Genomic DNA, 16,658 nt, shown 5'->3' with positions numbered 1-16,658 from the left:
AAACCTCAGCCCTTCTCCGTACTTCTGAGAGAATGTCTGACCTTCCCATTGGCAGTCACTGTGTCACAGACTGAGGTCTGTTTGCTATTGGAGACACTCACAAATGAGAAGTCTGTGGGCAAAATGCTAAAAGCAGCTTCTGACAGATAATGTTGACTTGTTTATGTTCATTCTGTGATTTCTTTAGTTTTTTTGGAAACATTGCTTTTCCATGGTCACTGTGTAGTGTGTTGTGGCAGTTCTATTAGTTCTGAATAATGAGAATCTGTGCAATGCTTCTCAAACACACTATCAATTCTCACTGCCTTGTATTCTCAGGCCATGTTATCTACCCTAAAATCATGCTTCAGAAGAGTCAAAGTCAATACTGTTTTTATGTTTACAATTTTCACAGTGAATATTAGCAGCAGTCTATACCATCAAAAACTGCGAGCTTGAGAATTTTCTTTCAGGTTTCGGAAGAGTAGATCACATTTGATGAAGAAGGAAATGTTCCTATTACCTCACAGAAGTTCTAGAATAGTTTGTCATTATCATAGAAAGGAATAACTTTTATTGGCAGGAGGGTTAGGTGTTGCTGTGAATTTAACTCCCAGGCGTTCAAGGCCTTGCTCACATCTGATTGTGCCAGATGTCCCAAATCAAGGCTTTTGGTTTCAGTTTTGGCACAAACTCTTAACTACGTTGTATTTTGAGATACAATTATGCTCCAATATGCCGTTAAAATATTTGGTATTAGGGTCTAGAGTGTGGTTTGAAATAGCAGTGTATACAGTAACTTTAGTATTTCACATTAATCAGTTAATAATATTAATTAATAATAATTGTGCTAAGCCCAGTTCTCATTTGAGTCCCAATTATTATTTATGTGTCTTTAAGGTGAATTATCAAACACTGATTGGTAAAATATGGACTATGTAAAATACATAACATAGAGTGAGATAAAAGAAATCAGTTTGTACAATATGTCCCAATACAATAAGAAGACAGAAATGATTGTAATATTAGGTTATAAATATAGAGTCAGAACTAATTATAGTACATTACGGCAGCCATGACAGTGACATTTCACAGCTTTCCATGCTGATAGATTTATACAGTATTTTACTAATGAGTCATAACTTAGAAACACATTAAATATGCATAGTAGATGAACACTCTCTCTCTCTCCTTTAAGGAAAAAAACAAAATAAAGGTTATCTTTCTCCCCTCTCTTTTTGGAAAACATCACTATAAACTGTTGTTTCCCCCTCTCTCTTTCAGGGGAACACCAAAATGAACACCTTTAGTTGGGCAAAAATTCGCAAGCTGAGCTTTAAAAGAAAACACTTTCTGATAAAGCTTCATGCAAAAATTGTTGTAAGTATTTCTTTTTTCCTTTGCCTCCTTTAGAATACATTCTTCTGATATATTCCTTCATGTATCAATTTTGATTATTAAGATAATTATCAAAAATTCTCCTGGTTTGTGTTTGTATTAGAATGGCAGACTTTAAATGTCTGCATCAAAATGTACATTTTTAATTACTTGCTATCTCAGAGAGTAAGACATAAAGAAACGTAATTTTGCTTGAATTGGCCATTAATTTTTCGTCAGTTTACACCCATGCTGTCATATAAGGTGACACACACCAATTTTCTGAAACATCAGTTAATTTATCTTTGTCACTCAGTGATCTGACATGCTCAAGAGCAGAACTCCAGTATCAGACAAGGACTGTGACCAGTATGATCTGCCAGCACTCAGCACTTCATTACTTAAGTACTGCCAATCACTGTCAGCTGAGGGCACAGGCCAGGTTCAGACTGCTAGATCTTGTCTTCCTCTCTGAGCTGAGACATTTACTGAGCAAGCCTACTGAACCTTCCTGATAAGAGATTTTGATATGAGTTGTACCTTGAAGCTGGAAAAAAGCTGGAATGATATAGTCATGCTACAGTATACTGTATGTGAAGTGCACTGTCTTATCCACACTGTTTGTCCACCAGGTGTCACTGTAGGGCCAGTGACAATGCAGATGCACTAAACTAGCGTTGCACATGGTGACCCTTTTTAGAGAAATCCAGATTCCCCTTTTTGTCTGTGTTGATACCCTAACAGTCACTGAGTAGTCAGAAGAACAGAAATGGGGCTCCCTCTTGTTGAATATGTTTTACACATTGAACTTTATCTGAAAAAAAGTCTATTGTTCTCCATGGACAGCCATCCCGTAAAGACACAGTAGAATTCACCATGGCTAGCCGAGACATCTGCAAGGCCTTCTGGAAGATGTGTGTGGAGTACCACGCCTTCTTCAGGCTTTCTGAGGAGCCAAAGTCCAAGCACAAGTCCATCCTCTACAGCAAGGGCTCTTGCTTCAGATACAGGTTGGTGTAGACCCTGAACGTGCTCTGCAGCCCGGTAGAGTGTCAGGAGTTGATGGGAAAGCTCAGTCAAACAGCCAGCCAGGGCATTTTTCTGTCTTACACTAAGACTATGAAATGCTCTTGCTAATTCTGCTATAGCCTTTAAATCTATGTCCATTTTTTTTAGTGACCTGCAGTGTGATGATAGGTCAGAACGCAGTTCTCAGAGCAATTCTTTCTATTGACGAGTTCAGAGAGAGAGAGCTGATGCAGGCAGGTGGAAGGAAGACAGCCTTTTGAAGAACTGTCTAAGAAAAGCGAGGCTCTTGGCCAAAACAGAAGGAGGAGTGAGGCTGGCAAGCCGGAGCCGTAAAAAAATAAGTCAAAGGGAAAAAAACACCGAAATTACCAGTGGGAAAAAATGAGAGTGGTGGCAGACTCCAGAGAGGTTTTCCATTGGGTCATTGCCCAGTAGGAAAAGGGGAAAAAAGGTTAGGTTGGATTTACTAGCCGAAAGGGAAGTGAACACGAGCACAAGCGCTAGGAGCTCAAATCACAGAGCAACAACATTTTTTGTCAGATCAACAGCAGGTTGACTTGTTTAAAATAGGTTAGCTAGAAGGGGATATTCCTTGGACTTCCTTCCTTAATTGGAATATTTTTATTCCAATTCAAAGGTTGAATGGCAGGTTGAGAACTGGTGGAAATGCAGGTGTTGCCCCTGGCAACCACAGGACGCATGTATATTCAATGATATGTATATATAAACATGACATGTTAGGATCAGTGTTTTACCTTGTATGTTATACTGTATATATATATAAATGTAGCTCTAAATTAAGGCAGAAATCCCCGTGCCCTGAGTTAAATGTCCAGTAATCCAGCCTTGATCAATGATTGTTTTCTCAGTGGACGGACGCAGAAGCAGCTCCTCGAGTGTGTGGGCAAAGGAGAGAAGAAGAACTTGCCCTTTGAAAGGTAAGGTACTGGAAAACCACAGATGATGGAAATTGAAACTCCTGGTCCCAACCCTTAAACGTATTGCGTGCTGAAGATTCAGAATTGATCATCAATAATCATTACTTGTTTAATTATGAAAGAAATTGAAAAAGGACCATCTGCTTTATACAGTAGATATATATGTAGTTTTGAACATTAATTTGCCATGATAGTTTCACAACTGTGGAATGACTGGTAGCTACCCTGAATGTTATTCCTTATGAGATACATGAAATTGTATTTACAAGCACTGTTTTATCAAACACTGAAAATCAAATACAGAATAGAAACTAGTTTTGTGTTTAGAATCCTTGACTAGGGATTTACAACTAGAGATTCCCAGAATAATTAGACTTGAAATTTTTTATACCTGAAGAGATCATAAAAAATATATGTTTGTCACACAAGTTAATAAGCTGATGTCCTGCTGATCACACACAAGGTGTTACTGTTCACACTGCTTGTGTACTCAAGGACTTGTGATATACTGATCACAATGTTAACCCCAAACTTTGTTGGGATAGTTCCTTTTTCCAAAGTAAAAAACACATCACCTACCCTGCCATTGAACTGACAGACTCTCACCTACTGTAATATACCACCCTTGAACTGACAGTTTCTGACCTTTGACCCTGCCATTGAACTGACAGTTTCTGACTTCTGACCCAGCAATTGAACTGACAGTCTCTGACATCATACCCCGCCATTGATTCGACAGGCTCTGACATCATATCCCTTCATTTAACTGACAGGTTCCGACATATATCCCACCATTGAACGGACAGGCTCTGACATCATACCTCGCCAATGAATCGACAGGCTCTGACATCATATCCCTTCATTGAACAGACAGGTTCCGACATATACCCCACCATTGAACTGACAGGCTCTGACCTTAAACAAAACCACTACAGCCATAGTCACTGGGAAATAAGACCCACCTCATCATGTGAGATTGCATAACAGAATACCTTAGAACATGTACTCAAGATGTTTCCAGGTATTTTAATGGACATACATAATGCCATTCCTGAATCCATTACACCGCTAAAAATGATTATTTTTCAGTTGTTAGTCAGTAGTGAACTCAGAGGGATAATTTAAGTTCCTTTGCTGACTGTTCAGGTGTTACTGGACTGAATTATTTACTTAGCCTGGTTTTAGCTCTTACATAGATACTTGAAGTTATCTTCATAGTATCTAATTTTAAAAGGAATGACTAAAATCATTTGGTTTTTAGGAGCAGAAAACATCTAAAAATGATTATGTTTTATAAATTATTAATTAAGCTGATTGTTAGTTTGATTAGGTAAAGCTGGAATAAGAGCATTTTATGGGTTAAATCCTTTGTGCATGAGGTGCTCATAGTATGTGTTTCCTTGTGTCTTTGCATAAATGTACAGTGGATATAAAAAGTCTACACACCCTTATTGAAATTGCAGGTTTTTGTGATGTGAAGCCAGAAATCAAGATAAATCATGTCAGACATTTTTCCATCTTTAATTTGACCTTGCAACCAACAACATTCAAGAGAAAAACAAATAGATTATTATTAGGAAAAATAATTGAAATTAAAAAACCTACAACACCCTGGTTGCATAAGTGTGCACATCCTTTCATAACTCTGTGTTCAGAGTTAACCAGTCACATTCAAAATCATGTCCAAAGGTAAGTAGTATACACCTGCCAACAATGAAAGTGATTATGATTAACCCCAAATAAAAATCAACTGTTCCTATAGGATTTCCTTGAAACTTTTGTGGTTCTACTGGGATAGATGGTCCGCAAGGAGCTGACAAAACATCTACGGGATCTTATTGTTGAAAGGTACTGATCAGGAGAGGGGTATAAAAGAATATCAAAGGCATTGGATGTACCATGGAGCACTGTGAAGACTATCATCAATAAGTGGAGAAAATGTGTCACCACAGGGACATTGTCAAGATCGGGATGACCCTCCAAAGTTGATGACAGGACAAGCAGAAAACTTATCAGGGAGGCTACCAAGAGGCCTACAGCAACATTAAAGGAGCTGCAGGAATTTCTGGCAGGTACTGGTCACTCCTTGCATGTGACAACAATCTCCCGTATTCTGCACATATCTGGGCTAGGAGGTAGGTTGGCAAGACGGAAGCCATTTCTCACAAAAAAGAACATCCAAGCCTGTCTTATCACCCAAACCATGTGGGAAAATGTCTCATGGTCTGATGAGACAAAGGGTGAACTTTTTGGCCTTAATTCTAAAAGATATGATTGGTGCAAAGACAACACAGCTCATCATCCAAAGAACACCATACCTACTGTGAAGCATGGTGGTGGCAGCATCATACTTTGGGGCTGCTTCTCTTGAGCTGGGACAGGGGCTCTAGTCAAGATAGAAGGGATAATGACTAGCTGCAAATATAAAGATATTTTGACACAAAACCTGCTGGCATCTGTCAGAAAGCTGAAGATAAAGAGGAATTTCACATTCCAACATAATAATGACCAAAGCACACATCCAAGACAACCAAGGAATGGCTTCAGAAAAGGAAGATTAAAGTCTTGGAATGGCCCTGTCAGAGCCCAGACCTCAATACCATAGAAAACCTGTGGAATGTCCTAAAGAGAGCTGTGCACAGGAGATTCCCAGGCAATTTGAAGGAGCTTTAACTTTTTTGCAAGGAAAAGTGGGGTAAAATTGCAAAGTCCAGGTGTGCAAAGTTGAGAAAGACATATTCACAAAGACTTACTGCTGTAATAAATGCAAAAGGTGCTTCCACAAAGTATTAGTTGGGGGTGTGTGCAACCAGGGCGTTGTAGGTTTTTAATTTCAATTATTTTTCCTAATAATTATCTATTTGTTTTTTGTCTTGAATTTTGTTGGTCGCAAGGTCACATCAAAGATGGGAAAATGTACGATTTATCTTGATTTCTGGCTTTACATCACAAAAACCTGCAAATTCAATAAGGGTGTGTAGACTCTTTATATCCACTGTAGATTTGTACTTGATTGCACATAGTTTGGTTGAGGGTCTAGTCACGATGAGGGTGGAGTCTCACCTCTGTGGTTAAGATCCCTTTTATCATAAGTTCATATACCCACTGTGAGCCCTACAGTAAAGGGTATAGAGCTTGCGTTAAGCATGCTAGTTTCATTGTGGTTTTCCTCATTACTATGGAGCCATTTCCTATACATAAGGTCAAAAATGGGGAAAGCAACTCAACAGCAGTAAGTTTTTACAAAATCTGTGGGGACATTGGGACACACCAATGTCTACACCAGCAAACTGCTGAGTGCCACCTCATGCTGTCCTTCACTTGAAAGGTACAATAAGGTTGTGTTAATTTCAAAGTTGTTGTCTTTGAATCTGCAGAAGTGCACAGTGCACAGTGCCTATTCTCTGTAAGCTACTTTGGATAAAAGCATCTACTAAGCAGTACCCTGCTATGGTTATACACAGTCCTGATTACTTCATTAGGTCAGAGGTCTATAGGTTGGCTAAATAAATTGTAGTTTCTATTTTCACTTGACTTTTACCTGTGTGTGTTAATAACAAACTGTCCAGCTCTAAAAAAAACTGTTCAGTTGAAAAATGGACTGTTTATGCACTCCATAAAGTCGAGTGTAGAAACATTGTCAATATTCATATTCTAGTGTTATGTAATTATGCAGTGCCTGTGACCCTCTGTTAGTGGTTGTTTTGCATCTGTGACCTTGGCTCTGACAATATGGGACCAGAGACTGCTATGTGTTGGCAGTATTGCAGGAGCCAGAGGCCCTTAATCTTATTCTATTGCCCTCCTTATTAGAGGAAACACCTGTTTGGAGCCCAGTGCCTTGGAGAGCAGTCTTGTGCAATGAAACAGTCACACTGTTTGTTTTTCAGGAAACACTGCAAAGCTCATTATGACACGAGGCAGTGCAGGTCTTCCCCTGATCTCCTGACAGATGTCTCCAAACAGGTAGTGCTGTGTTTTTATTTGTTTTGTTATTTAAGCAAACAGTTGTAAGATAATTAGATTCTAAAGTTCATTAATTAGTAGGAGGTCAGAGGACACTTAAAGAGATCGTAGGATATCAGTTCAGTGAATATTAATAAAATGGGCCAGACAGCTGTTGTCTGTGTTCTTTTCTAGTTTGTATTGTGTTTAACAAGTTTACCAAAAGAAATTCCTAAACAGAGACTGGTTATCGGCCACTGAAAGCAGCATCTAATCAGATCTGTGCTGGATGAGATTGCTGAATCATAAATTAGCTTCATTTAGATTGTACAATGATGCACTAAGCCAACTAAATATTGTTCTTTACATGTTTTTGCACAGTGGACTGATATTTAAAAAGTAAAACTGATCCATTCCCAACCCCATGTAGATACAAAAAAACTTTTGAATTTATGAGTTTCATTTGTTTGTTTTAACAAGAGGTCACACTCATAGTTCGCCTGATAGCGGACCCAAATTTTTTTTCTCATACACGTCCTAGTTCTCGTCAAAGGCTTTAAGTTATTTTTCTTTTTCTGTAGAGCACCCTGAGGTGTTTAGTGATGCTAAACGGCAGAGTGAATGAAACTGCTCATAACCCTTCGTACAGCATTTACTTTTTACCGTTCCTTCCACTCGAGCAGGCGTATGAGCAGACACGCTCCTTCGAGAGGCCGAGTTACAGCAAGAGCGCTGCCAAGAAAGCTCTTCAGCCAGTTCTGAGCGGGAAGAGAAGCAAATCGGCTGTGGAGGTGGTGTTTGCCACCGAACTGGAGCGCTCCAAGCCGGAAGCCGATCCTGCCTCCTTGAACCCGTCTCGGAGTGGCTCCTTCACCTGTTTCGAAGTGGAAGGCCAGGCAGACGTACAGATGCATGGCCAGCAAGGGCGCATGGGCGTTGCCCGCAGCAACAGTGTCAGCGAGGTTCACCGCAGCCGAATGATCACCAGCGCCCAATTACTGCGGCGCACCGACTCTCCCCGTTACCCGCTGGCGGTAGCGGGTGCCGAGAGCTTCGTTTCCAGTGCCTCCTTCTACCTGGACCAGCCACCCCGCCTGCCCAGGCACGCCTCCCTGGTGGAAGACGTCATCCGCTCCTCCAGCTTCTCCAGCCCCGCCAGTATGTCTCCTTCCGGGAGGCGCCACAAATACAGGCACAATGGCCTCTACCAGGCAGGGGGCATGAGCTGCGGCAGCCGCATTGACATCGGAAGAGAGGATATGGGTCACTTCAGCGACGACTCCAGCTACCAAGCGGCCCTGCCCAAGAGGTCCTGGAGCCAGTCTGATATGAAATTCCTCCACCCAACTCGTGCCTCCGAATTCAGACCTCTAGGCCACTACCCTCATTTATCCAGGAGGCCTATTATGATGCGCCACTTGCTGCCACAGCATGGGGCCACAGACCGCCCCACCTCTCTCTGCGTGATGGATAGGTACACTGCTGGTGGGACAGACTTCAGCGACTCCGACTCGGACATCATCTATCCCTACTACTACCCAATCCTGGGCAAACTAGTCAAAGCTGCCCCACTGGCCCGGATGAGGATATCCTCAGGCAGTCTCCAGCTGGATGAAGAAGAGGAAGACTTCTTCAACATAAGCGACTGTGAGGGCGCAAAGTCTTCTGTGGGGGCACAGGGACTCCACTCTCGAGTGGTTTGATCTTGCCTTTTAGGGACACCGGCTTTTCGGCTCAGAAGGTCTTACTGAACAAACCTAAGTTATGGGAGGTGAAGACACCCCATTATAGGAAGACCTAGTAGCAGTTATTTCACACAGGGGTTCCCAATCCTAGTGCTGGAGGCCCACACACCAGGTTTTTGTTCCAGCCCAGCTCTGTTACACAGTTGAACCCTTAATTGACTTAATGATAGATTAATTGGAACTGTTTTCAGCGCTTAAAACTGTTGGAGGTCCCCTTTAATTATTGCAGTTCATAAGTAATGAGTGAAATAAGTGAAATTCCAAACATTTGAATAGAACAAAATGTTCCAATCAAGAAACTTATCAGTTCAGGTAAGGCTCCTTAAAGTACGTGTCTGCCTAAATGAAGAAAGGTGCATCTTAATTACCACACATTCCTGGTTTTTGTGGAGTTGTGGACCACATCATGAAAAGTGGGATCTGAATGAAGAAGGTGAGCGATAATTTCTATTGTTTTTCTCCTAACTGTGATTTTTTTTGAGGATGTCCAGTTACCCTGTCATTATGATTTCCATTTATGCGGGCATCAAGAGTTGCAAGAGTTAATTGTTGTTCAAAAAGTCAAGTCTAAAACATTTTTTTAAATTGCCGTTCCTTTGTTTTTAAAAACATCTTGTATATTTTGACAAATTTTAACTGTACAATATTTATGCACGTAATTGCTATATACAGCTAATTCTTAAATAAGAAATTGTATGTCACTGAAAATGCCTCAATTTAAAATGAGCATTACTTGTGATGTAAGAATTTACAGAATGATCTTAATAGTAAAGTAGCTTGAAAATGCAGAACAATTAAGCAAGAAACATTCAAACAGGATCATACAAAGTAGGAAAAGCTATGGGAGACTTTGCAGATCAGCTACTGTACATGACAAGGCCAACTTAAAAAAAACGTATCTGTGTAATAAGCTCCAAAGACCTTTGCAGTTGAAAGTGTAACCAGAGTAAATGTCGAAATTGAATTTTGAAGTAGTTTGGGTAGCCAGTTATCTTCACAAAAGATTGCAAGAAATGACACAAAACTTGGAAGGCAAACATACTCAGTAAAAGAACGTCAAAACCATACAGGTCATTTATTTTGAAAGGGCACAAAAAGACAATGATCCCACATATACTGCAGATATTTGTTGTACGAAGACCAAATAACTATAGACTTCCAAAGCTTTTCCACACGTACAGTTCAGTAACTTTTTTCACTTGATTCAAACGTTTAGTATCAGGGTTATGAAATGCTACGCTTCCCTAAGTGCTGCTACATAAGTTATTTTTTCTTTCCCCTCTCACAAACCTGTCATGTTTTTCAAGGCTGAAATCTTTCCTTCAGTGTTCGGTACAGTCCCCTTCTCCATTCTCCCTGGTATGGGATATGTGGGATATGACGTATAGTATGTCATAACAAATGAGGCCAAAGTACTTCCTATATTTTTCTCTTTTTTTTATTTGCTTGAAAAAGCCAGAGCAGACAGCAGTGGGAAAAGCTATCTCTGTACCCAGCTAATGCATTATGAGAAAACATCCTGAAGATGCAATGAGAGGCATTTCAGCCTTTTAATGCTAAAAGCAGGCTGTTAAATGCATAAAGAAAAAGAAAAATTACAGATGATAAAAGATATGGCTACATCTGAAGAGCCCATAATTCTTCAGTTTACGATGCGTTTTTTACAACACCATTAACTCAGTTATACGTCTTCATCCCCCTCAAAACGACTACATTCTCACCACTTTTCAGCTGTTTCATGTACATAGTAGTTGTTCAATGTCACTATTATTGGGTTTCAGTGTGTCTGTTAGTATCAATTTGCACGTGGTACTCATTGCTCATTCTGTTAACATATTGTCCGACAAGTGTTCATCAGTTTTATGTGGAATAATTTCTAGAACTTGTGTTTAGGAATATCACTGTAATGGATTGACACTACTTGCTTAGTGGCCTTACACTGAAAAAGTCAGTACTACTTAACTGTATTCAGTGTCTTAAAAAAAAGGCTTCTTTGCATTTCTAGATTGTCCATCAATTTATTCCATGTCTATATTATTTATTTCTCAGCACACTACCCTTCACTGTTGTAAAACAGCAGCTCCAAAGTACAGAGTTGCATTACATCTAAGGGATTGACTTTTTGATATCAGATTGTGATAGCTAGTGAAGCAGGCTCCATTGTCAACTGAGGACTGTTTCCTGAGATTATTATTAAATGGTGACAAGTACCTCTTTTAGAACCCAGTCCAGCCTACCCGCCATCACAAAATCAGTTTCAAGTTAGGGGAGCAAAAACATTCTTATGATTCCCAGATTAAATTGTTTGATGTTATGCCATGGACTACATGTAGATGATGCAGTAAATAAAATTCCTAAAATAGAACAGAAGTCCCCTTTAACCTTCCAGTATGTTATTATAGCATTCCTTCTCAATATTGAAAAAATTTGATGTTGTTTCAATGAGCTTGATATCACGAAGTATGAAAATCACAGCCCTCTGCCGCTTTTCTCCAGGTGAGGGTGATGGCGTTGGGACAAACACTGTCAAACTTCCAAACAGCATTCAGAAGCTGTCAGGATGAAATGTTGTACAGTACCATAAACTGCTAGAAATAAGAGAGGTTGACAGATGCCTTCCAGGAAAGTTGCTGTTGTTGTGCCCAGATGCGTAAAGGGCAACTCCATGGGGGCTGAGTTCATCAGTCATCGCCACCAAGTCATCATCAGAAAAGCAGAGGCCCAGGGGGAGTTAGCAGCTGCCCTCAAGGGATTCATGTCCCTGATGTCTTGTGACATGTGCCAGAGAAATCAATGCAACCCACTGTGCTCATGAGCTCTGAATCTTGGATCAAGTCACAAGGCAGTAATGTACTGTAGCACAGTGGGCAGGTTCATACTCACATGATGCTCCAAGTCTAGTATTTATACCAAGAGATCCTGCTACGATAGGAGCACAGTGATGCACTCATTCTCTTGACACTGGCAGTGCCGCATAAATCTTGCATCACTGTTTTAGACTTTTCTGGTGTTGCTTTAAAATAAGGATTCCTTTTTAATATACTATGATTAAAAAAAACAGTACTCATTTCAAATATGTTGAACTAATAACAGTATTGTGGTTATGGCAATATAAAAAATACCCCAAGCTTGCTTATATGTAACACAAAAGGCCGTTTATGATTATGTTTACTCTTTTTTTTTTCCTTTTCATGGTGGAAAAATAAAGAGTTTTTTCACATTGCTGCTAACTGAATTACCATATTTCGGTGGGTTTTAATTTGGAATTCCATGAATAAAAGGAGATTTTTGTCAAGTTACTCTACAATAATATAGAACAATTAAAACAGGGATCTGTGGTCAGCGTGATAAGTTAAGAGACTTTGCACCTCCAAGCAAAGGGATGTCTAGTGGGCACCGTAGGCCTCAGTCTGAAAACTCGACAATGGCTCTCGCAGGCTTTAGAGGAAAGCGCATAGTCCCTAATTAAATCCCCCCACGTTAATTAAAAATGGGGACTTCCAAAATTAGTGGAACTGACCATTTCTAACTTCAATAATGAACCAAAAGGAATGAATCAGGCCCATCAGTTATTGGTGTCCCACTGTTTGACCTCAGTGAAGCAAAATACGCCCAAGTACGAATGCATTGCTGAAGCATTACTGAGATCAGCGTTCAGACTGTAAGACTATAAAATGCCAATGTCCAGCGAATCAGAGAAAGATTCCCTCCGAGATGCTTCAAGCTGAAGATCCACTCAGATCCTGAATTACAGTCAGGGATCAGATGGTTAAAGATTGAAGGACTGACCCCTTCTACCTGTACTGCAGGATCACAGCTACAGTATATACTGTATTCCATAGGCGTATAAAAAATTGAAATCATTTTAATTCCCCAGATATCCAATATATAAAAGGAACTGACTACAGTACGAGAGTATGGCCATTGATTTAACTTAAATGTCTTTTGTGCGTCTGAGGGAACGCACACTTCCTGACTGTAAGACTTCGCTGAACTCCATTCAGGCTTCCCGATTTCTGTCTGACGTTTTCCCAAAAACGAACGAGGCTGAAGCTTGAGGGAACAATTGGGGAACGTTTAGAAATGAAATGATCATTTAAAATAAATACAGCAGGTTGTACAGAGGTCCAACGGGAAAAGAAATTCTTTGGAGGCCAGTCCAGGAATCTTGCTGCTGCTTTGAGGAAGAGGGAATTCAGTGGTAAGGAAATACCTAAATTAAGGCTCTAGTGCTTCAGCTTGCAATCAGTTTCCTTCTCTCTGCAAGACCATGCTTCACCATGACCATGCTTGAATCAACCTGCACAGTCTGAAAAGATTATCTCCATACAGCGAAGAAAAATTGCCCTTCAAACAGTCACGATTTAAATATTTATTCTTAAAACCCCAAACCAAAATTAGCTTTAAAACAGATTTACAGGACTAGTGAGTCTACAAGATAAGTTTTACAGTTCTCTTTTTTCTGCAGTTCAACCAAATACAATTCCTTTATAAAGCTCAGATCAATGCTATTTACAAAAATTCCATTTCCTTTTGTGTCTGCTTGTTTTTTGTACATCATTATAAAAATATTTTATTATATCCAAATATTATTGCTTTCAAAAAAATTCAAACAGTCTGGCAATATTTACGTATCACTTAGAAGTACTTAAAAAAGCAAGTAAAGAAATAAATGACTATTACAATAAAATAGAGGAATTAAAAGTTCAATACATTTTCTTTAGGCACCAGTGGATGTCAGGTTGGCATTTCTCAAATGTTCGCCACCTAGGATAATATCAACTGTGAAACTGGGATGGCACCTTCCAGTAGTAATATTTTCAGAAGTATCATGCTTAAAGACTTGGCAGATTCTTTCTTTCATACATTATAAAATACATCACACATGTTGTGTGATAACAAGCCACACAGAAGAAAAGAAAAGCCTTCCTATTTTGCTCCTGCTTTTGTATCTGAAGTTTGTCCAGCAAAAAACATTTCCATGACTATTACTGGTAAATGCAGGTTTTTAAACAAGATAGGGGCTGTACTGGCCATACGTACCCTAAAAATAAAGTCTACATATATTTCTAAAGCAAACACCCCCTAATCATACTTGTAATACGTTGCATCAAAGTCTTGCCCCTTTAAAACTGAATCATCAGCAGCTTCAGAGACAAGCACCTTCTTATTATGAAAATAAATGTTTTTTGATTGGAATCTGAGAAAGCTGACTAAACAGGGATTTAAAATGAATCCTAACTGATCTTTTTTAAGGCTTAAGGCGATGAGAGAAATTGTCTTTTGTGTGGCATCTGTTACAGAAACCAAGGTGCATGTTCTATTAAAATAAAGTCTAAGAAACCTCAACATTCGCCACTCTCAGACCTTTGTTAATGGATACCTTTGCTTACTATGGAAGTTTATGAGGTATTTTGAAAGATAAACTAGATGTACATCGTTATATATAATCTTTTTGTACAGCAGGTTACAAGATTACAGCACATGCTGGACCTCCTTAATTAGCACTCATCTGTGGTGGAGGCACAGTTTTCTAGGTAATGTTAACAACACTACCTGCTTACAAGGATAATTTTGTCACCATTTTCTGCACTTAAATAATGTATCCTATGGTAGTGAATAAGACTTTTTAGAAACAAAAGGACAATATCTAGCTAAAACAACAAATACTGGTAAGATGCCTTACGCTCAGCAGCAGAATAGTATTTCAACATTTTTAAATGTTGTTTATCTTACATTAAAACCCAAGACTTAAGATACAGTGCGCAACACCCCAAGCATCTTCTGATTGAAAAGCACTCACCCGCCTCACTGTGCACCTGAGGCTTTTAAAATGATTTAAAAAAACCAACTAAAATGCTGAAATAAAAAAAGTGTGCTTGAATTCTTATCCCTACAATATTTACAAATATACATGGATTAGTCCTTTTCTGCCCACGATATAGCTGATGATGAGATAATGAAAGTCAGCCTTAGAAACCATAGTATCTCCAGAGTGTAAAAGGGCACAGGAAGGGAGTCCTGTCAGGTGGTGGTCTGTGTCCGGCTAATTCATTTTGCGCATTTCAGAACAATTCCCACAATATGATTAACTTGCAGAAAATCTGGAAAAAAAAGAAAAAAAAAGTTTTGAACCAAGAGGACCAAATAGAATGTGCCTGACTGTAAAACAGGGACACAGTCTTGTTTCTACATGGTCACTTGTCCACTGAGCAGAAATAAAATGACTGACCTGTAGCTCAATGTAATGATTAAACAGAATATCAAATAAACAACAAATTCAGGTCCCAGACCTTATTTCTAGAAGTTTATTAGCTTTAACTGCATGGGCTATTTGCAGTTAAAATGAATGTCAAAAGCATTAAATAAAATCAATAAAGAAAATTAAACAAAAGAAAATTGGAATAGATATCCCTTGTTACCTCCAATAGAAAAACCTCAAAAAGAAAACCTAACCTGATAACAAGAAAACATTTGACTTTGGTTAAATCATAAATAATTAATCCTCATCTTTAATCTTTTCCTTAACACGACAAATAAAAAATAACAGCTAAGAACTACATTACCTGTCAGTTGGTTCATTGTTCTGTAGTGCATTTATGAAGATATTTCACCAACTCTTGGAGTAACTGTTACATTACACTTTTAATATATTTTTAACTTATTTGCTTACTATAAAACATTATTTTACAAATATGTTGAGAGAAATTTAACAGATTACAAGCGAATTCTAGAATTTTGTAATCTGGAGAGATGTCAGAATCGAAACATTCCATAATGCTTAGCCTACATTCATGCTGTGAGTCTGTGTGTCTTTCTGACATCTTATGTTTTTCCAGTTGCATTTCAACATATATCAAAGCTTGTAGTTTTCACCAAGTGCTTTTGTAATGACTCCATATAGCAATTGGAGATCTTTCAAGCTGTATGCAGCATTCCTGGATACAGGTTCATCTTTGTTACCCAACTCTGTAGTTCAAGTGGCATAACTTTTAAATGACTACTTTCATTATTGATGTTACTAAACTACTCAACTGTCTGGATGAACGGAAAACTGTGAAATTTTTCACAGCAAATATTGGAACTGCTAAGTATATAAGTACATTATATCTTCCTGGATTTAAAAACTGCATAAACACACAATAGTGTAGCGACACTACATAATTTTAGATTTAAAAAAAACTGAGACACCTACAACTCTTGTTAAAGCTACATTTGGATGAAACATTCAAGAGACTAGCCTTAAACAGAGCTTATTAAGATTTCACTCAAAACTAGTCTTTCACTTACTTCTGAAACCTGTCTATGATTGCCTTCACCATTTTGTCTGTGATTCCTGGACATGCCTCTTCTGCCATTTTAATGCTCTTCTCCAGCTCATCAATCGCATTTTTCTTAGCAGCACTATCCCGATGTTGAAGCTTGAGCTACAGAAGCACGAAATAAAAATGAAGGTTTTTGTTTTTAAAAGATTTTGTTTTGGAGAATACATTCGAAACGTCACAAGCTTTTCAAAACATTTTGAGCAATACCTCACCTCCATAAATAGGGGAGTAATAACTGAAGACAAACTTGCTGATTTCTTCAGGTCTTGATCCTGAAGTAGGCAAAAAAAAGGGACATTAGCTTTCAGCCACAGTAGGAT

General features: G+C 38.9%; 2 protein-coding genes across 2 annotated transcripts in view; one reads left to right on the top strand and one right to left on the bottom strand.

Annotated features, from left to right (window-relative positions):
• The window catches only part of LOC148653749 (FERM domain-containing protein 7), a 31,648-nt gene extending 19,339 nt beyond the window's left edge, over positions 1-12,309 (top strand). The window contains exons 9-13 of the mRNA XM_088649084.1: positions 1,264-1,359; positions 2,203-2,366; positions 3,255-3,323; positions 7,214-7,289; positions 7,952-12,309. Coding sequence (XP_088505210.1) covers positions 1,264-1,359; positions 2,203-2,366; positions 3,255-3,323; positions 7,214-7,289; positions 7,952-8,971 — 1,425 coding nt within the window. The 3' untranslated portion in view covers positions 8,972-12,309. The remainder of the gene's footprint in view (positions 1-1,263; positions 1,360-2,202; positions 2,367-3,254; positions 3,324-7,213; positions 7,290-7,951) is intronic.
• Positions 12,310-13,370: 1,061 nt separating this feature from the next.
• Positions 13,371-16,658, bottom strand: part of LOC148653748 (serine/threonine-protein kinase 26-like) — a 50,263-nt gene continuing 46,975 nt past the window's right edge. The window contains exons 9-11 of the mRNA XM_088649085.1: positions 16,551-16,610; positions 16,304-16,440; positions 13,371-15,117 (exon numbers count right to left, since the gene is read on the bottom strand). Coding sequence (XP_088505211.1) covers positions 15,102-15,117; positions 16,304-16,440; positions 16,551-16,610 — 213 coding nt within the window. The 3' untranslated portion in view covers positions 13,371-15,101. The remainder of the gene's footprint in view (positions 15,118-16,303; positions 16,441-16,550; positions 16,611-16,658) is intronic.

The sequence above is a fragment of the Lepisosteus platostomus genome, chromosome 10 (assembly GCF_059453375.1).
Source record: "Lepisosteus platostomus isolate fLepPlt1 chromosome 10, fLepPlt1.hap1, whole genome shotgun sequence".
NCBI classification, from domain to species: domain Eukaryota; kingdom Metazoa; phylum Chordata; class Actinopteri; order Semionotiformes; family Lepisosteidae; genus Lepisosteus; species Lepisosteus platostomus.
This window is presented reverse-complemented; position numbering and strand designations above follow the sequence as displayed.